Source organism: Glarea lozoyensis (assembly GCF_000409485.1).
Source record: "Glarea lozoyensis ATCC 20868 chromosome Unknown GLAREA6, whole genome shotgun sequence".
Taxonomy (NCBI): domain Eukaryota; kingdom Fungi; phylum Ascomycota; class Leotiomycetes; order Helotiales; family Helotiaceae; genus Glarea; species Glarea lozoyensis.
Genome location: NW_007361001.1, coordinates 409,289 through 436,987, shown reverse-complemented (window position 1 = coordinate 436,987; position 27,699 = coordinate 409,289). Strand labels below are relative to the sequence as shown.

Below are 27,699 nucleotides of genomic sequence, written 5' to 3'. Positions count from 1 at the left end.
CCCGCAAAGTTTCCTTGGCAATATCTCCAGCTTCTTACAATCTTACATTTAAGTGGGTTTGCAGGAAAGTCTTGCTTTGATAACATTCGAATCCCTTACTGCACAAGAAATTATGGACATCCCACGCATCAGAAGACGACTAGCAGAGCTAGCCACCATTCTCTTCGAGAAGGGTCTCACGCCCAATTGGATCCCTGAGGAAGAAGAAAAACAAACGATCAGTCTCTGGGCCGTAGTGATCGATCTTGATCACCACTATCAAGACCTTGAACACGTATCGAAAGAGTTTCCCAGGGAAACATTCAGAGGCATCTCTCTGAACGAAGACAACATCTGCCAGTTGGTAGAAAAGACCAGTGGTTTGCGAAAGTGTACTCATGGAAGTGGCTGTGATCACTGTGCACTACAGGTCCGATTGGTTATTGTCAAACTCCAGTTGTACACGAAGCAGCTGGTGATTAGCTTGCGAGAAACAGTCCTACAAGATGCAAACTTACAGCATGAGTACTCCGATAATCCTTTGTTAAGGTTAGGCCCGCTGCATCTAGAAGAGAAAAGACTTGCTGATAGATGGATAGCATTGCGCCACGGCTCTATATGAGTCTCTCTTCAAGAAATTCCACGAATGACGTTGATGCAGTGGTCAATTTATCTAACGAAGTCATCAGGATTACGGAAAAGATTGCAGAGGGAAAAGTTCAAAACTTTGCACCTGAAGAGAATCAAGCATTCGAGAACACCAAATTCGAAAAAACGACACATTCTCCCAAGCTAGACATGACCAGCGAGGTGTCCAAACTCGAGGCCTGCGAGAGCTGCAAGACTCCAGTTGGTATCATCGAAGACTTGGCAAGCTGTCGGCTGCAACTAGCCAAAGCCAGCGCAGAAACAGCAGAATTAAAGAACGAACTGGTGGAACGCTTCAGAGCAGAACAAAAGTGGGACAAAGCAGCAGAAATATATTTACAGCTTACCAGTTTCGCGAAAGCCCAGATGAAATCTCACAAACTAATCCTAGCGGACGAAGAATTCATTCGGTGGGAGGAAGAATATCTCGATAACCGATACGAGCTCGCCGAAATGTATCGCAAGCTTGAGAAGAATGAAGAGGGGCTGGAGATAGCCAAGGATACACACGAAAGACGAGCCAAGTTGAACAAATTCAGTGCCAATGAGAAGAAAAGTCACTACCAATACTGCGTTTTTCTGCGGTCACTCAAAAGGTACGACGATGTAAAGGTAGAATATAGGCGGATATGGCTGGAGGCAAAAGAGATAGATCCGGCAAGAGCCATTGAGAACGGCTATCAGTTAGGCTGTACACTCGAAGAGACACGCGGACCCTCGGTAGCCCTAGACAAGTATTGGGAGGTTTTCGATGAAGGAAGTAAAAGACTAGGCCTTGAGCGTAAGCTTATGGTCGAAGTTGCCGAAAAGTTGATTGCAGCGGCAGAGAAGGAGGGCGAGCCACTGGTTAGTAAAAGAAGCATTGACGATGTTCTTAAAGCAGTATGGAACGCCAGGGCTGAGGCGTCTTTCGTTTCAACCAATCTCTTGGCAATTGGCTTCAAGTACGGTACACGACTTTTGAAGTCGAAAGACTACGAATCGGCTGCATCAGTTCTTGAGACCGTATGGACGACTCGAAATTCACAGCAAGGGGCAAAAGATCTAGGTACTCTCGAAGCAGCTGATCACTTATATGATTCCTATATTGGATATAAAAATTATGAGGGTGCTGTAAAGGTGGGCAAGTGGATTGTTGAAGTGAGAAGGAAGAAATCGAAGACGAGTCTTGAAACAATCAACTCGGAGCACTCGTTAGGCAAACAACTTGAACGAACTAACAGCTTGAAAGATAGCGCTGTTAATGTTAAGGGCGCGAGGTCCTATCTCAAGGACTCCTGGGATGCTCGGAAGAAACTACAAGGCGTTGACCACCTTCAGACACTAGAGAACGGCTTTGATTATGGCAAGGTTTTATCACAACTGAATGAAGTGGCGAAGGCTGAGAGCGTATTCACGGAGGTATGGAAGTTCTCCCATGAAGTACTACTTAAGAAACAGCTCTCAAAAAAAGAGGAAGATACCCTCCTTTCCTACGGCCTACGCTTGACTCAATGTCTCGAACACCAACATGAACAGAGAGATAAAGCTAAGCTGGCCGCACAGGTCTGGGAACAGCTAGTCTTTCTCGAGAAAACTAAACCACCCAGCGCTGAGACCAACAGCCATTTGCTGAAGTATGGAAAATGTCTATTTCACAATCAGAGATATGAAGACGCATTGAAAGTACTGCGACAGGTGTGGGACGGGAGTAATATTGTGGGGCCGAGAGATTCGGATGATGCACTTGACTCGGGGTATTATTCCTGTCTCTGTTGGTTAGAGATGTCGAAAGAGCACAATCATTCCAGAGATGATCGTAAAGGATATTTTGGGAATGCGGCGAAGATAATGAACGAAGTTATTGATCTGGCGACCAAAAAGAATGTGGTGGGCCAAACTCCCGAGAAATATATTGACGCATGGGATGCAGTTAAGCACCATCACTGGAACAAAAGAGAAAAAGGAACAGGACGACGAAAACGTTGATCTGCCTAGATATCACGATGAGCAGAAAAGTGAAGTCTGTGAGCAGCATTAGTTGTAATTATAATCATGTCTCAATAACAGGAGAAGCGTGGTAATGTGAGTAAGTTACTATGGCAATCAAATGAACATAGTATTCCCACATTTCGATTTAGACATAGGACCTATTGCATTTGAGGCGATTGAGTTCTTCTTTTAGATTTCTTCAGCCATCTGAATTTGTTTGTTGGTCAACATCATAGTTGCTAAAATTCTGACGTTGCGGACACTGTCTCCACAACCCCTGGATAAGCGAGAATCCCTGAAAACGCCAACAACACGCTAGGCTCTAGCCCCTTATCCAGAGCGTTCCTTTCTTTGTATTTACCGTCGTTCGCTTATTCAAAATATCAAAAGAGTACTTCTTTTGAAATCCCCTTAAATTTAAAAAAGCCTGTCTCACCTCGAAGATCTTAAAATAATTCTAAACCGGTTCTCACGGTTTTGCCGAAAAGAATAAGTAGGGCGTTGAAGTACCAACGAACACAATTGCTTAGGCCGAGAAAGATAAAAAGTCCCTAAATTTCGACGCGCATATGTGCCAGATCGTTTTCGAAGAACTCGGATTATTGTCACCCAAGATCACAAAACGATCTGTTCACAAGAGAAAGGTGGAAGAAGAGCCGAACGGGGAAACGGTCTGAGAATCATTCGATGGACTTTAGCTGAGAGATTTCCAGACACATTCTTACCTGCCAGAAAAAAATCCAAGCGGATAGCACACCATAAGATGATACTCGTATCTACAGCTGGGCTACGGCACTTGAGGCATGAGGCTACTGCGTAGAAAAGTGGCCCACGAGTCGAATGATGCTGGTGAAAGAGAATTGTCAAGTTACGAAGGGGATTAATAAGATCTACCTTTGCAATGAGTGTATGCAGTGCCATCGTGAATGCAGCCAGTGTTCACAGGAGTTCATAACTTGGAAAGATCTAAAAAGTTGTGAACCTTGTATTCAACTGACCATGTGTACGAGCGAGCCCTATCTGGCGAGTTGAGAACAATGGGGATGTTGTGAGATGATGCTGGTGAGGAGTGTGTTTCTCTTTGTTAAAGATTGAAAGATTAAGCCGACATGTTACACAGTTACTTGCAGGGAAGAAGAATTTAATGATCTATTTTGCCGACAACATCGAGAAATGGAACTACTCTAAATTGGAAGAAATCAATCCAAATAGACTCCTGCGCAGCTTACTTCTGGCTCCTCCTGCGACTTCATCAACTCTTTCTCACACAGCCACAACAAACACTCTTCTCCTCCGCTGCTTCTCCAGGCAAGATGCTCCTCTGACAAACCTCAAATATCAACATGGTCGTGCGCTCGCAAAACGGAAAAGGTGCATGTAGTAGTGACGGCGGAGAAAGGTTTTGGTGGGCGAATGGATAGTAGGCTTCTTAGAGCTTATCAAATTTGGGATCTCCTACGGAAGTGGGGAACTATTCTGGAGAAATGGCTTAGGTGTATGAAACTTGCGCTTTTGTGAAGGTGGTGGAACATGTGAAGGATTTTAAGGCCGTACGTGTCGTTGAAGTTAGATTTATAGCTCTGGCCAGCCCATTATTCCTTCTCTAAATAACCTAGCTGTAACCTCAAAACGGCCCTCTTCTAGTTTCTGTATTAACTAGTCAATATTCAATTGCTAATACATATTCATCCGAATCATTGTCTCAATCATGTCTCAATGGCATTTGAACTAATTCAGCCTGTTATAGCAGGTGCCACACCAAGTTGGTATTGAGTGGTCAGGTGGGGGATTAACGCTGCGGGATCGGATCTGGCATGGTCGACAGTCTGCTTGGGAAGTCGGCAGTACTCGAGGATGCATCCTAGTTTGCGAGTGTGTAGGTTGAGAAGATTGGGGGATGAAATCGAGAGCTTTAGGATTAAGACCACTGGGTTGTTGAACGGACTGGGAGAGAGGAGGAGGTGCGTGTTGAGATGGTTGTTGAGAAGAAAGATTTTGCGATTGGTTTGCAGTAGTGTCTTGAGGAGGAGGGTGGGAAGGGGGGTTATTGGTTGGAGGGTCATGAGCGTTGGGTTGTTGAATGGGGTAGGAGTGAGGAGGTGGGTAAAAATTCGGTGCATATTGAGGTACATGTTGGAAAGAATAGGGTCGAGGCTGATATGGAGTATTTTGTTGAGGGGGTGGAGGGCCAAAATAGGGATTGTTGGTTTGAGGGTAATGAGGAATGGGTTGCTGGATGGGGTAGGAGTAAGGAGGTGCGTGGTGAGGAGGTTGTGGAACAAGACTTTGTTGCTGTTGTTGGTTCCAATTATGGTCTAGAGAAGGAACTGCTGCCGATGGCCCATTCCATTGCCCTGCATTGGAGGCATTCATGCCCCGCGTATCACCTCTCGGGTCTCCCGTCAAATTTACAGCAGGATATTCTCCTGGCACCCACATGCCTCCGTTGCCTGGCGGAACATACAGAGAGTTATCTCCATAACCCGTCATTGCGAAACTCCCCTGAGCGGAAAGACTAGAATTGTTTTGGTGATCGGGCGAGGAAAATGGCTGTGGAGGCGCATGAGATGGAGGATATTTGTGATAGAATGGAACAAATGGAAGTTGAGCGGGAGCGGCTGATGGGACTTGTGAGCTCGGTTGACTGGCAGAATGCTGGTTGGCGATGTCATTTTCGAGAAGACTGTCGACAGGTGGGTTGACAGGAGGTGGTGAATTTGGTGGGCCAGGGTGGTCAGGCCGGTTGGAATCTGCCATATTGTGCTTTCACTAATGGGAAGTCGTATGTTGCAAGTTGTATCTGTTGCCAAATAGACTGAAAAAAGAAGATGCATATCTCAAGGCGAAAATAGTTACAAATATATACCTTCTCATCTTACCTTCTTAGCTAAGAGTCACACTTCCTCAAAGAATCACCACTTTCATTGATCCTGCAGTAAACAACGAGGTGACGATACACTCTTATGACTAAATTTTCGGCTCTTTATTATTGATAAACGACTTAGTAAGCTCATGCACCGTAAGTTTCTACAAAAGCTTCGGATATTATTGAAATATAAAGAATCATATCACTGACCGTCCTTATAACCTGCTACTACAAAGAGTCTTAAAGCGCTTATGCACCTAGGTAATTATTTTATTTTGTTGAATGTTCTACCGAGGTATAGCGAAAATATTGAATTGCTTCGATTTTCTTTTGCTCATCCTTTAATATTAGTCTTGTGTATCTAGTGTTGAATGATAGTTTGAGGCATATCTGCAGACAGACGCTAAGAGTCTTTGTAGTCAATTGTCATACAAGCAATCATCTGTAGAAAATCTCTAAGCGTCTTTGTAGCTGAAAGTCAGATATGCAGTCATTTGTCCTTTCCTCTACAATTCATTGACATGGGAATTCTCATCATGTCGCTAAGCGAGACCAAGAGAGACAAAACTATATAGGTAGTCAAAGAATATTGACTGATTTCACAAACTTTCACTCAACAACAACGGACACACATCTTAGCCAATGATCTAAATTTCAAAATGGACTTGTTGTTTGCTACGCAAGGAGAAAGGATAATTCTTAGACATAGTACATAGAACTAGGTATCAGTCAATAAATATTAAAACATGACCTGGTTGTTTGCTATACAAGATGAAAGGAGAATTCTGAGATAGATTATGACTCCCAGATAGGATAATAGGAGTAACTTATTATAAAAAGACAACTTTCTCCAACCTTGACACACTCACTTATGCTCTGAGTACATCTCACATCTCACATTCCTCCAACCCACTTACAGACATCACCATACACTCCACTCAGCAAAACCACACATCATGTCAGGTTCCCATCAACCAAACCCACCAAACCCCCAACCTCCCCAGCATCCACCCTCCCCAAATACCTGCCCAAAATGCGACGCCCCCATCACCTACGCCGCCGCCCTCGGTTCCATCAACCAGCCAAAACCAACATGGTGTGACTCCTGCAACGAAAAGCTGAAATCCATTATCTCCGGTTGTGTACAAATTGAACAAGTAATCCGCAATTTCAGGACATCTCAGCTCCTAAGTATCAAGAAACTGGCTTGGGATGGCAACGATTTAGCACAGGAGTTGGAGGGTCGTGGGATGGGTTTTACGGCCATGGTGGTTCGGAGCGGGATAGGGGGGTCTTTACAAGTGCAATCTCAAGCGCAACCTCAACCTCAACCACAACTTCAACCTCAGGCTCAACGTCAACGTCAACGTCAACGTCAACCTCAACGTCAACCACAGGCTCAACCGTCTCTAAGAAACCGCGGACGTCTTCCCCAAGATATCCCTCGTCCTTCCATAGAAGACAGAGTAAACTGTTCCGGATGCCTAAAGATGCACTCACGCGCCTCGCCTGAACTTTCGACGCCATCGCCACCAGATAGAATCTGCACTGTCTGTCGCCGTACGATCTGGATATGGTGCGAGACTTGTGACTTGGAGTATTTGCTAGGAGGAAAGAAGGGAGATGATGGACAGATGACAGTTGTCTGTCGTGGGTGTGGCGAGGAGTTGAGGAGGTAAGATAAGAGGAAGGATAGCGACAAATAGGCAGGAGAAAGGAGAGAGTGGTGACAGGGAGATGGAGGTCGGGAAAGGACAATGTTTCGAGGCATAAGACTTAGCGAGATGACGTTTCACGTGACGACAGACATAGGAATATAATATATTCACACCTAACCACATCTACTCACCAAAGCATACACTAATCTAATTCACCCACCCCACTACATCTAAAAGATCTCCTCAACATTCCTCCATGCCTCTCCACTCGCAGCCTTCTCGCGCTCCTCCCAATACTTCCCATTGAACTGCCAGTACATCTCCCCAGTCGTCGGATCCTGCGCCTTGTGAAACCACTTTGGTTCAAACTCCTCACCCGCATCCTCTCTTCTCCTACGTGTCGCTCGCTGTTTCTCTTCGACCCGGTTCTTTTCCGTGGCAGCGAGGTCATATTGGCCGTCTTCCATGGCACGTTGATCGGGGCGGAGACGCGTGTCGGTAGGCGGAAGCCATGGTTTGAGTTTGTCGTTACAGTCGTTGAGGGTTACGACGAAGGGGGTAAGGTTGAATGGAATACCTTCTGGGCGTGCGTTCGCTTCCCAGACAAGGAAAGCTTGAGTTGGATCGGAAACGCTACCGCGGTGGTTTTGTTGGCCAGCTTTAGGTTCTTCTGGCGTAGCTTCGAATCCCGGGGTGAGACGTGCGTATATTTTCTTGTTCCAGCGGCCGCCAATACTGTATCGTGGTTTTCCATCGGCATCATTAACGCGACCTGATATTTGATATGCACTCGATGCTTTCCAGCCTCGAGCCTTAAAATCAATCACGCAAACCTCTCCTGTCGTCCAGTTTTTAACTTCCATTGGGCCGTAATTATCGACTGTCGGCGAGCCAGTGATAATGCCAATGACAGATGATGTCACTTTCTTCCAGGTGTATAGCTCCTCCTTGCCAGACCCATCAGGACGAAGTCTCAAGAACCATGTCCCCAGGGGATTGATATCGAAAGATTTTCCGTAGAATTTGGATTTGACAGCCGATTCCCCCCAGTATGTCCATCTCGGTGACTCCGCCCAAGCAGCACCAACAGGAGGATGATGACTAACTTGCTCGATGAAAAAGCGATAATTCTTGTCCGGTCGGGCATATTCGAAAGTCTCTCCCAAAAGAGGATTGAAAGGCTTTGCGACACGTCCAATCGTAGAAGCATATTCACTTGCAGCGAAAGCGGCAACATATACCATACGTTCCATGGAGTCTTGGCGGCTTGCAGCAATGTCGAGAAGATCCGCGTATTCCATGTCTTCTGCGCATCGTTGAAGTAGAGAAGTAGGCTCGTTGAAAGAGACCGGCAGAGTCATTTTCGTCATATCCTTGCCAATCATAGATTTTAAGATACCCTAAACAGAAGTCAGTCATCAATGAATTTCATGGTGGAGAGAACATCACGTACCCATAACGAGATCTTGGGCCTATCATCAGCATCCATCTTGAGTCTCTTTCGAATGCCGTCTTCATAGCCCCTGAAAGACGGTGCAAGATCCAACCCACTCTTTTCCAGTGTCTCACCAGTCCCCGCCTTCTCATTGTACTCGGGTGGGTTCTCTACCATCGGAGCAACCTCAACCTCACCTGCGTCTACGGCATCGAAAAACTCATCGTCATCCTCCTCAGACTCAGTGTCCGATAGATTTTTGATTTCTGCCATGATGGATTTGCGTCGTAGCGAGCTCTTCGCAGTAGATCTTCGACTTAGCCCACTACTGGCAACATTCTCCGCTGCAACATCAGGGGACTCAAATGAATCACCAAAGACCCCTTCGTCTGCACCGTCTCCGCCACGGCTGACAGGTCGGCTAGTGACTGGAACATTGCCTTCAATAACTTCACGTAACGCTCTCTTGGTGATCCTACGCTTTTCTTCGGCTTCACCAACTCTGGCTTCGAGAATTTCTTGCTCCTTTGCCACTTGAGCCATGCTATCCTCCCACATGCGGCGCATATCTTGTTCACGATCAAGCCTAGACTGCCAATAGCCATCTCTGTCTTTGGATATCTTCAGAAGATCTGAAATTAACACTTTAAGGTTGCGAATAGATGAATCATATGTTTGCATGGCTTGTACGGCTATCGTGTCAGAAATTGTCAGTGTGGGATTCTTCGTTTGCGCGATTTGCAAGGCAGCGTGCACCTGCTCCATCATCTCTAATTGAAGTTTCGCTGAAGTTGCGGTGATGTCAAACGCGTCTTTCGTGGCCGGTGCTTCACGATCACTTGAACCATCATAATCATCATCATCGTCGCCATCTCCCCCCGGACCCATGTGACTTGGAACGCGAGAAACTTCACCCATGTAGCTCGGCTCATATGATCCGTAAGCCGTGCCTTCGTCATCGTCAGCAACGCTTCCGGACGTATTGAACGCGACTTTGCTAGTACTGCTATTCTTTGTAGCCTGTGCTATTAGTCGACCAGCTTGAAAACTGCTTCTTCGCCCATCGCCTATGCTGGCAGTATCGCTTCCAGGTGGTACGAGGTCTGCGGTGGAAGTTTCTCGGATAGATGGATTGTTCGTGTGCTCAGCTTTGGCTTGTCTGAGGAGCTCTTCTGATCTCTGCCTCTGCTTTTCTTCTTCCTTGGCTTGATCCTTGGTCCATTGTATCGAGTTGTTCAGAGCCCAAAACCATCTCTTTGCTTCCACTTCATGGTTCGCCTTGAGATGATATTTGACTGAAGACTTGCCGATAATGTCAAATTTTGTCTTTTCAGAAGGATCCATGTTGAGTCGCGCGATACGCATATTTATCGCTCCTCGACATGCGGAACCAGCGTCATCTTGGTGTTTTGAGTAACTCAGAATGCCATCCTCTAGAACAAACCATCGAAGCTGGAAACCTTTTCGATAATTGGTCCACTTCTTCAGATAACCTTTCATTTCTCGACCTTCTTTGCCGGCAAGAGCATCGCCAGGTGGCGCACTGGATAGTTGTTGTGACGCAGTTCCCAAAACGGCCTTTTCCTGAATACCGCGCTGAGCTGCTACGGCCGCTGGCGACTTTTTCAAGATTGATCTCGTGTGATCATCCTTGGTAACATCCTGCGCCAGCTTTCCTCTCCGATCGCGACGGAAGGGATCCGCCCCATGAAGTAGCAATACTTGAATTAGTGCGATATTCTTCTTTCTCGCAGCCTCATGAAGCAGAGTACCGCCAGATTGAACCGTGGTAATATCCGAACAAAATTCTCCACCATTGATATCCAATACCGTTTTCACACGTGGCTCTTCCAGGACTTCCCCCAGTCTCACGTAGTCTCCCTGCTGAACCAATGCTTGGACTTGTCTAACCTTCCCGTCGATGAAAATAGATCGCGACAGCTGTAATTCTTGGAAAATATCGGGTGTCCGTGCAAGGTCAAGTGGTAGACGTCCCTGATAATTTGCTATGGAGTCGTTGATTCCATCCTGTTCCAAAAGCAACTTGACAGCTTGGCCACGTCCTTGCTGCGCCGCCAGATGTAAGGCAGTATTCCCATCTTTGTCACGCGCATTGATATCGATCGAGCCAGCTCCATCTGACAAAATATATTCAATCACAGGCTGTTCAGCGCACTGAATTGCAAGATGCAAAATGGTTGTATCCTCCAATGCGCCCGAGGAGCCGCCTCCGGTTGCACTCGATGTGCTCATGCGGTGCCCGTCCGACTCTCGAATTGCCTTTGAAATCGACGCGGTATCCCCATTTCGAAGCGCCTCAAATACCCTGAACTTTCTCACAGATGATTCGATCGAAACACCCTTATCTTGTGGTGTTGCTGGAGGAGGCATCGGGTTTCGCGGGACGTTGAGATTGGAGGTTGATCGCATCAAACCCGCGGTTCCGGTTGATGGTCTCGAACTATGGCCTTTGGTGGAGTGATGATGCAGGCTCAGATGTTTGTGGTGAGAAGACGTCGAGCCCTGATCGGTGCTGGTGTCGCTGTCTTTTGTATTGTTCCCATCCTCTTTCGACTCCTTCTTCCTCAGCATCGACAGAGCAGCAGAAGACTTGCTTCTCTTGTGGCTAAGTAATGGCATGATTGTTAGTAAATTGCGCGCAAAAGGATTGCGCAGGAAGAAGAGGACAGCTCTTGGTAGCTGTAAAATAGCTCCCACGAGCAAACGCAACCTGGCCAATCCTACTCACCTTTCACCCGCTTCCGACATGATTTCAACTCTATCGTAATCGTACTTTTCGCCGCGACAGTTCTTGATGTGGTAAATGGGTTTCGGTATCTTCAAATTCGAGCACACGACGAATCGGAAAGCTGGCACGTAAACAGCTGGACAGATTTCCCCGGACCGTCGACTGGAGTAAGCGGGTAGTGCTTCACTGCCACAACTGGCACGCACCGAGTACGCGTAGCTCGACGCGATGGAGGCGAAGGAGGCGAAATGCGAAAATGTGTTCTTACTGTCAAAAGAGGGGTGAAGGAGTCTGGGAGTGGTGTTGTTGTGCTCGAGAGTTACTCCTCTGCACGTTGCGCTGAATGGCTTGTGCAAATGTGGGCAGGATCTCGAACTGGGCAAGGATCCGGGGATGACGTGGGGAGGACGAAGGGGACATGACTTACATAAGCAGCCCCCCCTTGAGGTCCCGTCGAGTCGGTGTTATATGCGAACCCCTCGTTGATGAGGGGTACGATGCCTCATTCATTATTTAGAAAACATGGCCCCTTAGGCTCTTTCTTAAATAAAACCGTTATTGATGATGCGCTTATCCTCACAAATTTTACCTCAAGTTTTAGAAGGAATTGAGGACATCCTGCCATTTACTTTATCCTTTACTTGCACAAGCCCCTGAAATCCCAAGGTCTTGGAAGCTGGATTTAACCGGTAAACATGTGCTAACGACTAACTGATGCCAACTATTTATTCCTGCGCTAATAAAGGCAACTTAAGCTCGAATTTGAGTAAAATCATTGGCTTCTTCTTAACCTATTCATAATCTGTCTGTCCATTCGATGCCTTTAACAGAACTATGTGAAAATGGCTTTCGTCAGTATCACTTTCATTAACATTATATTACTCCAAAATAGCTACGCTACACATACTACTTATACTCTATTTTGTTGGCATTTTCTTGTTTTGTCTATAGCGACCACGAGATAGCGACGGCGAGGTCCAAGTCACGTGTAACCCATAATTTCGATATATCGGCAGTGCTAATATCATTGTGAAAAGGTGAGTGTCAAATAAAGATCATCACAAGCTATTGCACAGCAGGTTTCAATCTCATGTCCTCGTCATACCATCGAAGTTGCTAGAAAGAGTAAACGTGATTTGCCAGATCCACATTATACCTCTCTGGATTTATAGCGAAAAATAAGTACTGCAGTGGGAATACACTGTAGAGCAATCTATTTTCTCTGCCATATCCTAATAAAATCTCCTCCAGGAATTTACGTCCAGAAATCCTCCTACGCACTTGTGTCTACCAAACAATATATGCCACCCCTCCCGCACCGCGCATCAACATAATAATTCTTGCTATCACTCCAAGATGCGTTCCCGAGTTCTTCTGGAAATGCCCTCCGTATCGTGTCCCATACTTCATCAGCACCCTTCCATAGGTGAGGTGGGCCATCATTGAAGAAGACCATTAACTTGTCAGCTTGCCAACCGCGGGTGTCGACGACCTGATTTACGATAGTTTGAAAGAACTTAAGATCATCCGCGGGGGTCTTGTTAGTGCAGATAAATTTCGGGGGCAGTGCTTTGCTAAAAAATAGGAGGTTATTTCCACGAACAACGAGAAGGAGTTGAGTGGCTATGACTTACCAGCATCCGACCAGTATCGTTTTGGCATTTGCACCTGTGTGTTTGACGACCAGTTTCAGCAACTCACACGTGATGTTGTCTAGGAGGTTCACATCACGAGCAGGGAGTTGATCGATGACTTCGGTACTGTATTCTTCACCCCAGACCGGTTGCACAGTCATAACCAAGTCTTTAAGCGCTAGGTAGCGGCTTGTTGTTGGATTCGACGATGAATTACTGTCCTAGAACGAAAGGTCAGGTACTGTACGAGAGACGCGATGGAGATAGTGAACCTACCTCTTGGACTATTTTGTCTTCGACCGTCTGTTCTTCAACCACCTTCTCTTTAGATACCTTTTCTTCAGCTACCTTCTTTTCAGCTACCCTCTCTTCAGCCACCTTTCCTCCAAGAACCTTATATCCAACTAGCTCGTGGTCAACTACCTTGGTAATCTTACTCTCATTCAAAACGATTTCCGAATACGTTGCTTTTTTTACCTCCTTCCCCGAGACATTCTTCTCAGGTACCTCAACATTCTCAAGCGGACCATTATTCTTGAAAGCTAGCGCATATGTCCAGAATGGAGCATTCTCCTGCGGTTTAAGCGTGATATCGATATTCTTGATATTTTCTGTCACAAATTTGTTATCCGCGACGTTAGATAACTCGAGTTTAAGATGTGGTGCAAGAGAGATTGTGATCGTGGCAAGACACTTGTGCTCTTTTATCTCATGGGATGAGAAGAACCCGTGGCCGTGGATGTTGTAGAGATACCATTTGTCCGCGGAAGGTCCGGTGTTTGGAGCTGGTTGGACATTTTTTGAAATGATGAATTCCGGGATGAATTTAGGAATGGCGTTAGAGACTTGGGTGGATGCTGCGTCGGATTCCTTGCTGGCGTCTTCGGGTAGAGTCGAAGGAATGATAGTCGCAGTCGACTCTTCGAGGAGAGATGTCCTCCTCGGCTTGGTTTCTTCGCGGGATGCTTGAGATGTTCCTTCCCGACCTTTGTTGAGATCTATATCAGGGATGTGATCCACAAGCTTTACAACCTCCAAGTCTGAGGCGAATTGCGCCAATGAATCTGTATCTGAGATCTCAGAGCCTTCCTGAGCTTTCTCGGAAACGTCTTCAGGGACGCCCTTGTATTCTTTAACGTCGATTGCGCTGATCGCTCGTGTCAGTGTGTCCATATAAGCCGGACCTGACATCGAGTTTGCATCTGCAACTCCTGGATTTGACGTGGAGGGATCGGGGTTTGGGGTCGATGTAGGAGCTACTACTGGAGAACCGCAGCGGGCGTCAGACAATTGGCGGGACTCGTTTGGGCGGGTTTTATTGGTGGCCTTGGCCATTGGAAGTAAACCGCTGACTCTTCTCGGATACGGGGAAGCTTGTTGCCGAGTCTGAAACCAGGAGAATCAACATGTGTAGTAGCATTTCCTCCTGTGGCTGGATTCACAGAATCGATGAGTTCTACCCGGTAACTTTTATTGGCTGCAATAGTCGAAATAACATCTGCAGGATTGGGTGAATTGAGATCTAGATGAGGAACCTCAATTTCCGATGGACTGTTTGTGCTGAATACAGGAGTGCTTGGGCTATATGCGGCACTTGTTGGGCTGTATTTGAAAGAGGTCACTCTGTCTGCTGGATTACTTGCTCTGTATGCTGAACTGCCTAAGCCGAAATCTGGAGTGGTTGGACTGTATACTGGACTAGTAGGGCTATATAGCGGACTGGTCGAACCGTTTGCCGCAGTGCTCGGTCTGTGTACTGGCGTGCTTGGGCTGTAATTCGGACTTCTCCGGGTGTATATCGGAGTCCAGCCAGATGTTGAAGATGCGGATCGCTGAGACATCTGCGTCGGTATTGTTCGTTATTAAGTTGTCGGAAATCGTGTAACCCTCACTGAATTTGATGCTGAGAGAAGTGGGGGAATATAAAGTCGCGGTAGTTAAAAATCGACTTGTGTTATCAACGTGTTAAAAATCAGATTTGAAGGTGGGAGACGCGATATTTGTAGGCAACAACACTTCAAGCTAGCGCCGCTAGTCTATACCGTGTATTCATGGTGAAAACAAGATTGAAATAGACTATGTGTAACGTCGACTTGGTGAACATATTATAGTGGATGTAACTTAAAGATCACCTTAATTCACTTGTTCATTTTGGGGGGCCAGTGACTTAATTCACTAAATTGAAGTATCCTTTAATGAATGAATCGATACTTTTCAGTTCACCGCTGTTAGGTCAATTGAGCAGATAGAAACAAGCATCCAAATCATCCCGCTATATCTTCTGAATGCCGCCCCTTTGTGCTAGCGTCTAGCATATCAGATCACGATTCTGCCCAGGTGATTCTGGATATATTAAGCGAGGGGTTTAGCGAATGGACCCCCTCTCAAGGTTCACTCACTCGACAGTTCAAAAGATATTCAAACACATCTCAGAAACAGTTGGGGAACACTCAATTCATTTATTGGACTATTCCAACAACTCTAGGACCATAGAGTTTCGAGATATTTTCAAAAATATGAAGGGAGGTAGAAGGAGAACTAGCACGTGACACTGCATTCTACCGTAAGCCTCAAACGCCATGCATACACTCGTCTTCAGCTCCTCCCAGGGTCCTAGAAAGAGTGACCACACTCATATATAAGCAAGGCTGTGACCATGAAAATTCAAATTACCCTCCAAAATCCCATCAATTTCGAGCCTGCAGTTGAACATTTGAAGTGACAACAGTCGGATATCACACCGATGGGAGGTCTCGACGTTGCAGGTGTGATCGGTACCTGGGTAGCAGCTGGGCTTGCACTGATTGCACTGCTCGGTATCGTGGGGCCGATTTTGATTTGGCGCGCATCCAGAACTGAGAGACAAAAAGCGATTGTTGCAATTGGCCTACACAACTATGGCTATGTTTCCAAGGGAATTCCGGTTTGGCCTGGCGTGCGATTGATGCAGAGAGTCCGGGCACCTCGGATTCATGTTGCGAGGACATTCAAGACTGACGAGTGGAAGAGTTTCGACACGAATAGAATGTCAATCGTTGGTGCTAAAGCTCCGGATTCTACTGCGTCTTGGGTGGAATTCGGTGCTTTTCTTGGTGGCTATGGTGTCAAGTTCGAAACAGATAGTAATATAACCGTCAGCAACGCGGCTGCCTATCTTCCTGTTAGCAAAACATTTTTGGCGATTTTCGCGCTCATGGGTCGCTTCTCTGATGAACCAGACAGACGACGCAAGGTCAGAGGAAGCGGAGTCCGAACGTGGGATCGACGGGTATCGAGGAGACTTTCGACTAACGAGATTGAAATTTCCGTACTGAACGGACAGGGACGACTCCCTGCTGGTGTAGCTGTTCGTCAAGAACGAGTAATTCATGGTCTGACTGGGTCTCTGTATTTCAAGAGCCCTGAGCACGAACCTGTTGCAGGGGATATCGTCAAATCTTCATGGTCGGTAGCCTTTGTTGGGGAGTCACTCCTTGAACCTCTTCAAATTGCACCGGACTCTCTTGGCCTTGAAACTATTGGTATGCTGTGCCTCGGTTTCTTACCGTTCAATAAAGACTGTTTCGTGAACGTACTTGATCCTTTATCCGATGACGACAATCGGAGCGAGAATAGTACAGATTCTGATAGTGATCGGGTTGCAAGAGGGTTCAGAGTGAGGCGGCACTCAGAGAGAACCAGGGTACGTGATGCTTTCGATGTTGAGGCTCCTAAAAGAAGAGCAAGACTAGGATCGGTGCTTCGATTCAAATCCAATAGTAACGAGCCAGAGGTCAACGTCGTCGCGTACGAATTATTGGCAATTACTGTGACTGAAGCTGAAATTCTCAAGGGTCTTCCTAGACAAGAGAATACGAAATGTCTTGCCCTCTACGAGATGACACTAGATGCAAAGACACGATCTGAGCTCCGTGACCTGGACGATCAAAGTTACATACCGGCTTCAGAACCTTGGCTTCGTCTGAAAAGAAGTCTGCCAAAATACATGGGACCTTGTGTTGTGCACTTCATCAAACGAGCAGATGCTCAGATGATAGCGAAAGGGTTACTTGAGATTATTTGGCACCAAGAAGGATATTTAATCCCAGGCTTAGGTAACCACGACGAATGGGCGAAAGTGTTGGAATTGCTCTGCTCCATTTCGGAGCGTACACGTCCGTTCCTGATTCGACTCAAAGAGGGGGTGTCGGCCTTGGACATGAGCTCCAGGGATGAACAAGGCTTTTTAGCTGTAGCTGAGCCAGTCATTCGTCGAGCAATCTCTACACCTACAAGACGTTCATTGCTGGAGGTTTTGTTTGATCTCGATGAATTTCTCAAACCACTACAGCACGACCGACCCGAGGTCCAACAAATGGTGGGCATTTTAATGTTGACGAACAAAGAATTCACCGAGCTAGTTTATCAATCTGCTCGACATATGACCCATTCCTCTCAAGTTCGGATTGAGCTCGACTTACGCGCTGGCACTATGGTAATCCCAAGTACATTTGGGACTACACAGACTTTCGAGCTGGATATGGAAGTTTTATATGGAGACAATCTTCAGTTGGGTGCTTTGGGAAAGATTTCGGCTAAGCATTCAGACATCCTCAAAGCAGCTTTGAGAGCTTATGTGAGGAGTCTTATGCTGGCGAGTTGTTATGATGCGGAGCCTTTGACTGAGTGTTTGGAGAGTATCACGTCGGATACGCTCTACATGGCTTGAGTAGAGTACGACGAACCCTATATATTTTCCACCATGCCAAAAGTTCAAATTATAGTGAAGTCGACTGACTCTTATGTTTTCTCGTCCCCTTTCCAAAACTCATCAATCAACTTCCCATACCACCCCGGTTTTCCGTTTTCAAACAGTCTCATCGCATCAATCAAATGCTGTCTCCTCTCGTCTCGCAGTGACTTCGATATCAACAGCTCCCCCATCATTCCCTCTTCTGCCTCAACTTTCGCAACCGCTGCAATGTAAACCTCCCGATCACCACATTTTTGACGTAACTCCTCATCAGCAGGATTCCCATCATCATCATAATTCCACGGCGCATCCATCTTGGGCGGTGTCGCCGACAATGTGAGTGGAAACGACGCAAACACTTCCCACGGCGCAGCAAACGCGCTTTCCCAGTCGATAACACCAAGAACTTTATAGTTGTCGTCTACGATGATGTTGTTGTGCCCGAAGTCTCCATGGCAGAGAGGGAATGGACCTTCATTACAGATTGATAGCTTTTCGGCTAGCTTCCGGAAATCATCTAGGAAACTGTTGATTGATGGAATGATTTCGTCGGCGTACGAGCCGCACGAGTCATGCATGAGATTTTTATCCATTCCAAACTTTGCGTTTTCAGCCCAGGCGTGGAAATATTCTCCAGCTGTGCGAAAAGGGCCGCCGATGCCTCGCATTGGACCTTGGATGAAAGTTCCATCTGAGTTCTTGCCATTAATGGTGCCTATCATTGGCAAGCGAGTTTTTGAGAGTTCTATCCGTGCGAAAACCTCACAGTCAGTAGTTATCTCGGTCTTTGTTAGAAGGATGATTTTCTTACATGTATACGCGCCATCTCCGCAAAGAACGATGCTTTATGCTCTGATGGAACTTGCATACCCAGATCCATTCCAACGTTTCCTTCCAAGCAGTCCATCAGCATGAATCGGGCGTTTATCAAAGGATGGAATTCAGACTCCACGGCATGGATTCGCGGAACTGGAATCATTGTGGTGGATTCAACTAAAGACGTCGTAATATACTCAGAAATCATAGACTCTGTCGCATCATCGCTGTCTGAACGAGTCAGAGAAGGAAGTCGAAGTCTGGCAATCCATCGAACTGCATCTGTAAATTCTAAAATTCGAACCATGTGATTATATCCAAGACCTATGTTGGGTAGCAAAACGCAATTAATTCCGTTTCTTTGAGCTGAGGCATAAACACAGAGGTGATCCCAGTTGACCACGGAAAGAAACAAATCGGCTCGCTTTTTAAGAGGGCCAGGAGAAAGATCGGTGTAATAAGTACACCGAAAGCCCGTGAAGTTATGCGTAGGTGCTGTGCCGAGAAGTCAGTACAATAAATTCAACGCGGATATTTGGTTTTTACTCATGATATATAGTGGAATTGGCTCGCGCAACTGAATAACCTAGATGGATGCAAGCTTGCGAAGAAACTCTGTTCGCGTGGGGCGCAGATGAAGTTGTAAAGTCTCGGAGCAAAATCAATCTAGGAGGCTAGGAAATAACCACATGACAACGAATTGTTGGTTTGCTGTAGCCCTATCAGCTACCGGAGTCCGACAGGGGGTATTCGATTGAAAAGTCTGCCACAACGAATGTCCAACGAGAGAAAGTACCTAAAGACCGAAGTCCAACCAGTGTAGACATTCCCGAAAGATATTCGGCTCCCAGCCTAAGAATTTATATGAACAGTCAACTCCCGTCAATATTATTTCCATATTTGATTACCTGGGCACTAGACGTTGAAAGTTGAACGGTGAACAAGTCCTTAGTAGAAATTTCTATTGAACAGCTACAGAAATCTCTTAGCCCAGTCACATGTGCCTGCCAAATGATGACACAAGTGACCTGATTCTTCAGTAATTTGAACTTCTAAATCGCTACGACCTCGAAAACATCTATCCGACGACTGCGTTCAAAAGAGCATACGTTCTCCCGGAAGTGTTTCAACCCCTTTAGAAGTCAGTGATCAGAATGCGGACAGGTGTTTGCGATAATGTGACTAAAGAAACTTACATCCATCGATATCATCATCAACAACCTTCGGCACATTGCATTTCATCGCTTCTTCGTTACTCTGAGTCTTGAGAACGGAGCAGGTATCGCCGTTACATCTCGCATCCATGGAACGCTGGAGAGAATCGCCTTCCCAACCGAAGACGTAGTCACCATGCTGCGAGTAACCATTCCTGCAGAGTCCTGTCAGCCCCGCATGTCAAACACGATATATATTAAGATGAAAAGCACTCACGTGTCGCCAGTACTCCACACGAAGGGTTGTGAGCTATCCACCGGCCACAAGTCCTTGTCGTTGAAACCTCGGGTCTACGAGACACCCACAGTTAGCGATGAAACTTATGAGAAGCCCAAGTAAAGATGATGCAAACCAGAAAACGAAATGTCTACTCACATCCCACATCACCTCGTACATAACCTGCGGTAATACTACAGGATGAGTACTTGGACAGTCGCCGGTCGGTCCCACGTCGTTAGTCTTCGACCCAATTCCATACGCGACATGACTTTGGTGATTCGGGCTGTCCAAATTCTTTCCATCCCAACATGTGGGAAATGTAATGACGGATCGTATGCCGCCGACACAGAATCCTGTTGGAAGAGTTTGGTCGTCTGGTGGACCACAGTTGATATTGCTATTATCCCCCGATTTTGGCATACATCGATGGCAAACTTTATGAGCCGTCCCCGGTGATTTCAAGTTTGCGTCTCCAACAAGCATCCGGAAGCCTGGCTTGAAAGCTGTCACCGATGTTCTATTGTTCATCGCTGGGATGTAATAGACTGTGATACCGCCTCTCCCGCCCAGACCTTCGCTCGTGATTTGAGGTACGCGCTTGAACGTTCCGTTCCGTGCCCGAAAGTATAGTACAGCGGTCCAGTAATTTGAGAAATCCCTGTCAATTTGAGTAAGTTTCTGTCCTCGGCTAGAACACAAGAAGGAGTCATACTCTGAGAACGTGCATGTGGTGCATGTAGATTGAGTGGGAAGGTCGTGCTCTGGGTGATACATCGAGGCATTGAAAGAATTTCCCCCAACTATCTGATGGAGATGCGGGGAAGGCACGACGCCTGGATTAACAAGAGGATCTAAACGGTCAACAACGAGCTGAGAACAAGTGAAGCGCAACATAGGCGCCGCGGCTGATTGACTGTAGCCATGCTCCGCCAGGAGAGAGAGAGCCAGGTATTTCCAAAGCATATTGAATGAAGAATGGCCAACGCTAAAACGATGGAGTTGACACTTTCCAAAGGGTCGTGGCTCTGGGATATATTTTTCATCCCATTAGTGCTTATGCATGGCCCCACACTCCATCCTATATGCCGTCAGGGCTCTTACTGTAGCATGCTCTAAACTCGAATATACTCATATATTAAATGAATTAGACGAGGTGCAAGAGCTGTCAGCATATTGGCTGCGGAAGTGGCGTAAGCAAGCAAGATCTTCCGGCTCATATGCCGGCCGTATTACAACCGCGGAACACTCCAAACCTCGACTGCCCTAATCTCCTCGAGCCATTGCCTTTGTTCATTGCGTTTGGAAGGGAAGTGGGAAGATATGTCTCGTGTAGTATCGCGAGGTCCTTTACGTGTCGATGAAGTTCTCGACAACCAAGCATCTTTTGTGGCGACGCGGGAACAACCGGCGCTAGATCCACTTCCCCGCTATAAGCGGCTTGGCATTATCCCCCCTTTTCACCCTGTGCTCGGATCCAGAGAGCAGTTTCGGATCTCGGATGTAAAGAGCCTCTAACAACCTGGAAACGAGAACCCAAACGTTAATTATATCTAGAACTTTGTTATTTCAATTTCGCAGACTCTTGCCCCTCCCTTCAACAATATTTGGAAAATCTGATGGGGCTGCCATTAAGGTTACACAACTGTAACGTACGGCTGATTCGGTAGATTATTACCGCACCAGTGCCATTCAATGCCGATATTGCAAATCTGCAGCACTTCTTAAAAAAAATTCTATTTGTATTGATAAGCTTCTATTTGGCTCTAACAGATAAAGCATAGGCGACAACTTTCAAGTACTCAATCAAAATTAATCAAACCAAATGTATCTATAAATCAACCGCGATTCTCACCCCGCTGGCAGCGAATGTCTTGTAAGCAAACTAAACATCCCTGAGCCAAGGATCCTGCAAGAGTTTCCTGGCAGTCGGTCTATCTCTGGGATCCAATTTCATAATCCTACAAATGAACGCCCTATCTTCCACACTAAGTTCTTTGTCCTCTGCCAGAGCAAAGGGTTTCCACTTCTTGTTATCTACGATATATTAAGTCGAATCACCTACCATCTCCCATCTCTCGTCATCTTCTGGCAAAATATCAAAGTAGCTAAGTGGAAAAGGTCCAAAATACGCAATCTGTTTCACGAAGACATGGTTGGGATAGGTGGGGTCGTCTGGTTTTGCATCCTTCGGGTCGGGTTTGAAGATGTGCCATCCATTGCCCCAGATGAGACTTATGAGCTGCGACAGAGTCAGTGGGAGTTTGACTTATGATGAGCGGGTATTGTGATGGGTAACTCACGGTTGCGCCAAAAGACCATATGTCAGTGGCAGTTCCCCATCGCATGTTCAGCATAGCTTCAGGGCTCCTAAACATATGAGCTCCGATTATGTGCTCATTCCCCTCTGGTTTGAGGTCGTTCAGTAAGCACGCATCGCCATAATCTGCTAATACCACATCTTTGATGCGATGAGAGGCACTGTAACAATTGATGAGAATATTATCGGGCTTGATGTCTATGGACAAGTCAATATTGCTAACCTCCGAGATCAAAACGTGTAAGGAACTGATTTACCGGTATGTACGTAGCCTTTGTCGTGTAACCCTTGCAACGCTTCAAGGACTCGCTTTACAATGAACTTGACTTCCGAATTTTGAAGTTTTCGTGAATTTTACACATTCAGTAGATTGTCATCAAAGCGTTGCAATACAAGAGATGGCGGGTCATTCGTCTCGTCCATCAACTGGCGGAACTCCTGCTGGCTCTGAAAACGCTTGAGAATATCACGTTCGTTGCTTAAACGATGTTTTGGTGCGGTCTTGATGACTACCTTACCAAGATGCAAGCTCCTATTCTCAGTCAGAAAATCGCCGAAATACTTGGTGGCAATGAATCATACGTAGCCGTCCAGACATCCTTATAAAGTTGCTTCCAGATAATGTGAGTGCCCAATTTTCCTTGGACGCGCTGGCCAACTTTAAGAATGGAACTTATTTCTTCGTGTTCGTGTTATTTTCGGCAAGGAAGTTTTACGAATGAAGTCTTTAAGGTAAAGTCTCCTCGGCTATTGAGGGCAGCATCTATTCTTATCTTACTACGGTTTCCTTTAAGACAAATAAGATGTATAACTGCAAGCCCAATGTAGATGACTCAAAAGCGCACAACATGAGTCACGAAGTACGTCAACTACGCACCAGTAGCCAAAGTACTTAAAGTTGGGGCTCAATACTACGGGGGGTTGAGCTGCGCAAAATGGGATGGCTGGGAGGCACGAGATTGCTGGTTCGAGACGACAGTGGCACCTTGAAAAGGTAGAGCTACGAAAGAGTGACTTCAAAGCACTGAGAGTTAAATGCCCTTTAGATTTCTATTCATACCAGGGGAAGGTATTTTTCTCTACAGTCGAGTGCGAAACATAAGTGCCATTCAGAAGCCGTGAGCTAGCCTTTTCTGTGCGATGTCAAAAGTGGTTTGGGAGCGACACTATAACAGTAACCCACGAGATTTTGAAAGCGGTTTCGAGATGAATATCCGTTGGAAGACAGGATAGACAAAGAAAACCCAGTGCAATCATTGTCGTAGAGACGCGAATGAAGGTGCATTAATTTAGTCTCTACCGTAGCAGCCTTACGTCTCAACAACCTGCCACTCTACACTGATTCCGCCCGTTGCCAAGACATAGAAATGCCAATACATACTACCCAACCTCCCGGTCATGTTCCTTCAATACTTTGACCCATCCCATCCACTTCCTTCATCATTCCCCAAATTTCCTTCCCTTCCACAAATGCTGAGAATTCATATACACATATCTCCAATCTAGCTTCTCGCGTTGGCTCTTGATACTCTCTCTCTTCTCAAGTCTTTTCGTCACAAAATACGTTAACCACGCCTCTTCCTGGCTCGTCTCTGCAGCCCGCGGAAGCCAACGAATCATAATCGAAGTGAGAGGGAAATTTCCATTGATGAACCGCTCTAAGAAGAGACTATAATCCTTTTGCGACTTTCCAAAGATGATAGTGAGATCCTGAATAGCGGCCTGGCGTAATGCTGAGTGGCGGTAGATGAGAAGCTGTTTCTGGAATTCGACGCCGACGGGATCGTTGGTACTGTCAAAGTTATTGAAAAGATCTTTAAAAGTAGAAACATGACTTACTTGAGAGTAAAGACGAATCTGTTGCAGCTCTTAAGAAACGGCACTGTAAGCTCTCGATATTGTTCCAATGTCAACCCATTTTGGAGGACTAAGCTGTAGCACTCGAGTGAACTTTCTGTAGGCTGCATCTTTGCGTGTGAGCCTCCTGTTTTGGTGGCAGTACTCTTAGTAAAAAGTCCTTGAATAAACTGGGGAGCCCAATTTGGTGCAGATGCCTTGAATCCGTCTGTCGATTTTGAGTAGAGACCGATGGTTTTTCCGATGGAGAATTCGACGACGAATAGCTTCTGGTATCTAAGTCCTTCGTATGTGCTGCTGCAACCTGTGCAGCTTTGGATGATTTTGGATTTTTCCGGAGGCTTGTAGGTCGCACAGTCTTGAAAGCGTCCTTAGTTTCCACAATTCTGGGATTGGCAGCCTTTGAGTGCCTCTCGTGTCCATCCATACGTTTCGGCTTTACGACCTTCGAGAATTCAAGAGGTTCCTCACTGACTGTAGGTCTAACGTACTTGGATGTACTCTTACAGTCCGCCGGTGCAGACTTAGCAGAGTGATTAGCCCCGGAGGATGCCCTGAGCGGTTTTGTGCTTTCAGATTCTCGAATTTTCCTTGGTCGTGAGACAGAACCACTTTCGATAATCCGGCGGAATTCTTGATGTCGGCAAGCTGAACTGATTGAGAGCATGCCTTGAATGCCACAGTCTCAGATGTGCAATCAACCTCAGAAGGCACTTGGATTGTCTCTGCGACTCTGTATTGCGCGATGTAAGGTTGCTCGGTGGATGATTGACTAGAATTAGCCTGTGTATTCTTGGATGGTGTCTTGTTTTCAGCATCTTTTAGGCAAGGTTCATCTGATGTCACGTTCGAAGAGCTCTCGCGGGTGTCTGTAACTGTAGGCTCAGTACCCTGTAACAGTGTTGCAGGCGTCGAAAGCCTTTTGAAAGGGGTCTTGAAGATTTCGGTCTCTGTAACTGCGGACTGAACGATATGCGACGATACCACTAACGTTGAGGTCGATGCGCTTAAGGTTTTAGAGATATCCGACTTAGGAGTAAACTCATGATCGGAATCCGAATCGACAAATGCTGTAAAGTCGTAAGGGTCAGCAACTACTTCCCACTCCCTAGAATCGCAAACCGCTGGTAACTAGAAGGAGTCCTTTGTTAGCTTCGTATTTTTAAAATAACGTAGTAGTTATGTGTGCTTACGTTCATTGTATGCGCCATGTATATAGGTGTAGAATGTACTTGTTAGTAGTAAATCTGTTTAGTTAGGGGTTTTAAAAGATGTACTCTGTCTGCGAAATAAAAATGCCCGAGGTTTAAATAGGCATCCGATAAGCTCGAAGTCAAACTACCTTCTAAAACAATGAATTAAGGGCGATTGTAACTTAGTTTGTAAATTCGCTCGTCGCGATAGAACTAATAGTAAGTATAAAATGAATTGTACAAGAAATAAATGTTAAATGCCCTAAGGAGTTAAAAGATTCACGATAGATTTATATCGCAGTCTACCTTATCTGTCTTCTAGTGAATTTTTAATATTAATACTAGTTATTGTTTAGAGAAAGAATATATTCTAACACTTAACAGAAGCTGAATTAGAGGCAGAATTAGGAGCTTACCTAAGCCATCTCTTTCGCGTATTTTAGGGGGGGTTCGTTTAGAAAGTTACGTAACATGCTACCTAGTCTCTTCTATATCCTATTATCTCGAAAGTTAGTAATAGTAAAATTCTATAGATAGTTAGTAGTAAATAAGAATATAAAGGTTTTTTTTAATTAATCTATAGACTATTACCGAGCGAAAAGAATTACGAATAGAAACATAGGAGGGAAGAGAGGTAATATGGAATTTTGTAATGTCGGTAAAAATGTCTATATCGATGTCGATACTAGTGTCAGTGTTAATGTCGGTAGTAATATCGAGGTTAATTTCACTGTTATTGTTATAAGAGAGGTTATATTAACGAATGTAATACGCTGAATTTAGAGCCGAAAGGCTGTCGCTGTGCCCGAAGGCCTATCTAAAAGCTAATAAATATATACGCTGTGCCCGAAGGCGTAAAACAAACGCTATGCCAATAAAGGCGATGACAAAAGAAACGCTGTGCCAATAAAGGCTAAACAAAAGAAACCGCTGTTGGGCATCCCCGCCCCATCCCCATCTCCCATCCTCCCCTCCATCGCACCCCATCCAAGCTCCAAGGCTCTAAAGCTCAAAGCCGCGAGGCTCCAAAGCTCCAAAACCCAACAGCCCAAAGCCAGAGCTCCAGAACCTAAGCCAAGCCCAAAGCCGAAGCTCAAAGCCCACAGCCCAAGCCCGAAACCCCAACTCCAAGCCCAACATCCATCACCGGAGACCTAAGCCAGTCCGCTCGAATCTAACAAGTCCCCAAACCTGAAAGACCGACCAACTAGCCCAGGCCGACACCCCTTCCTAACACCGCCCATCATTTGTTTGCTTTTGGAGTTTTTTGTGACTCCACCTTCCAAATAACCCTCTGCGCCGAGAGGTCCTGCCAGCAGGACATCGATAAATCGGACACGATAGAACCCCAAGAGATACTCAGCAAAGCCGCATAGCCCACTCCACGTGAAGTCAGAGTGAGGTACCGCTAAACAGACTGCGCATTGACTGAGGCGAGCGCCATAGCAAAGTGCTTTCGCAAACAGAGCTACGACGTTGCAGTTCCGCTACGTGATCGCTCACGTAGCTCGACCTTAGCAGAGCCTAGATCCTCGTGGATCTAGAACTCCTCAACCTAGTGTACGCTCGGTAGGAAGCACCGACGTGTCTTCCTACCTTAGCTGAAACCGAGTCTCTTGTCTTAGGAACTATCATATGTGTCCGAAATCCGCAGAGGATCGAGTGAAAGGAAGGTGGAGTCGAAAGAATGTAACCGGAGGAAGCCGGCGGCTTGAAAGAAGGCTGAATCTGGAAATCCGGAAACTGAAATCTGCAATAAATACCCATTAGCTTATGCTAAGATTTTGGGACTTTCTTTTTTGATAAATGACAAAAGGAAAAGTTGTCGATCAAAAAGACCAATCTCTACTTCTTAAAGGACAGAGAGCAGACAGCCTTCTCCCCAGTTGCTCGAACCAAAGGACAGAGAGCCAGCAGCCTTCTCCCCAGTTGTTGGAGCAGAGTAAATAGGAGATGAGCACTGGCTCGGACGGGGAAGTAAACAAATGAAAACATCAAATTGGGCTTACCAGAGTCAGAAATCCAGACCGAAAAGAAAGTAACCATCCGTCAAAACCACTCGTCAGTGGAAGGGAAAGATGGTTGGTTGCTGAAAAGCAGTAATGGTAGGAAAGAGGGTAAGTCGAAGGCAGTCGACTGGCTGGGGCGAACTGTTGGGGCAGCTCGCAGTGGAAGAAATGAGGTCGCTGAAAAGCGGTGATGTTATGTGGTGATCGGATGAAGCCGATCGCTTGACCGAATCTGGGGATTCGGAAGCTGGAAAGAAGGTTGGTTGCTGAAGAGCAGTGATTGTCGAAGGTATTGATCGCTGGAAGCTGATCGCGTGTACCGAATTCGACAATCCGAAAGAAGAAGAGGAGAGTAAAAGAAAGGCGACTGCTAGGCAGTAGAAGGAAATGAAAGTTGGTTG

At 46.1% G+C, this 27,699-nt stretch overlaps 8 protein-coding genes across 8 annotated transcripts; 3 read left to right on the top strand and 5 right to left on the bottom strand.

Annotated features, from left to right (window-relative positions):
* Positions 1-112: 112 nt before the first annotated feature.
* GLAREA_02440 (uncharacterized protein) lies at positions 113-2,595 on the top strand (the record flags this gene model as incomplete). Its single annotated transcript, XM_008087526.1, has 2 exons — positions 113-528; positions 579-2,595. 2 exons carry the CDS (start codon positions 113-115, stop codon positions 2,593-2,595), a joined length of 2,433 nt encoding a protein of 810 aa, XP_008085717.1.
* Positions 2,596-4,326: 1,731 nt separating this feature from the next.
* On the bottom strand, positions 4,327-5,355 carry GLAREA_02439 (uncharacterized protein; the record flags this gene model as incomplete). Its single annotated transcript, XM_008087525.1, has 1 exon — positions 4,327-5,355. One exon carries the CDS (start codon positions 5,353-5,355, stop codon positions 4,327-4,329), a length of 1,029 nt encoding a protein of 342 aa, XP_008085716.1.
* Positions 5,356-6,420: 1,065 nt separating this feature from the next.
* GLAREA_02438 (uncharacterized protein) lies at positions 6,421-7,143 on the top strand (the record flags this gene model as incomplete). The annotated part of the gene is made up of 1 exon (XM_008087524.1): positions 6,421-7,143. The coding sequence occupies one exon, from the start codon at positions 6,421-6,423 to the stop codon at positions 7,141-7,143; it is 723 nt and encodes a 240-aa protein (XP_008085715.1).
* Positions 7,144-7,352: 209 nt separating this feature from the next.
* GLAREA_02437 (Oxysterol-binding protein-like protein) lies at positions 7,353-11,326 on the bottom strand (the record flags this gene model as incomplete). Its single annotated transcript, XM_008087523.1, has 3 exons — positions 7,353-8,522; positions 8,576-11,183; positions 11,307-11,326. The coding sequence occupies 3 exons, from the start codon at positions 11,324-11,326 to the stop codon at positions 7,353-7,355; spliced, it is 3,798 nt and encodes a 1,265-aa protein (XP_008085714.1).
* Positions 11,327-12,579: 1,253 nt separating this feature from the next.
* Positions 12,580-14,781, bottom strand: GLAREA_02436 (uncharacterized protein; the record flags this gene model as incomplete). Its single annotated transcript, XM_008087522.1, has 4 exons — positions 12,580-12,880; positions 12,941-13,161; positions 13,217-14,326; positions 14,383-14,781. 4 exons carry the CDS (start codon positions 14,779-14,781, stop codon positions 12,580-12,582), a joined length of 2,031 nt encoding a protein of 676 aa, XP_008085713.1.
* A 902-nt stretch (positions 14,782-15,683) lies between these two features.
* On the top strand, positions 15,684-17,648 carry GLAREA_02435 (uncharacterized protein; the record flags this gene model as incomplete). Its single annotated transcript, XM_008087521.1, has 1 exon — positions 15,684-17,648. The coding sequence occupies one exon, from the start codon at positions 15,684-15,686 to the stop codon at positions 17,646-17,648; it is 1,965 nt and encodes a 654-aa protein (XP_008085712.1).
* A 71-nt stretch (positions 17,649-17,719) lies between these two features.
* Positions 17,720-20,885, bottom strand: GLAREA_02434 (Protein kinase-like (PK-like); the record flags this gene model as incomplete). Its single annotated transcript, XM_008087520.1, has 7 exons — positions 17,720-18,451; positions 18,484-18,983; positions 19,598-19,621; positions 19,685-19,857; positions 19,920-19,993; positions 20,079-20,580; positions 20,635-20,885. The coding sequence occupies 7 exons, from the start codon at positions 20,883-20,885 to the stop codon at positions 17,720-17,722; spliced, it is 2,256 nt and encodes a 751-aa protein (XP_008085711.1).
* Positions 20,886-21,966: 1,081 nt separating this feature from the next.
* Positions 21,967-25,307, bottom strand: GLAREA_02433 (Protein kinase-like (PK-like); the record flags this gene model as incomplete). Its single annotated transcript, XM_008087519.1, has 9 exons — positions 21,967-22,161; positions 22,223-22,437; positions 22,497-22,548; positions 22,600-22,771; positions 22,822-22,911; positions 23,729-24,031; positions 24,079-24,454; positions 24,588-25,227; positions 25,290-25,307. 9 exons carry the CDS (start codon positions 25,305-25,307, stop codon positions 21,967-21,969), a joined length of 2,061 nt encoding a protein of 686 aa, XP_008085710.1.
* Between the last annotated feature and the right edge of the window lie 2,392 nt (positions 25,308-27,699).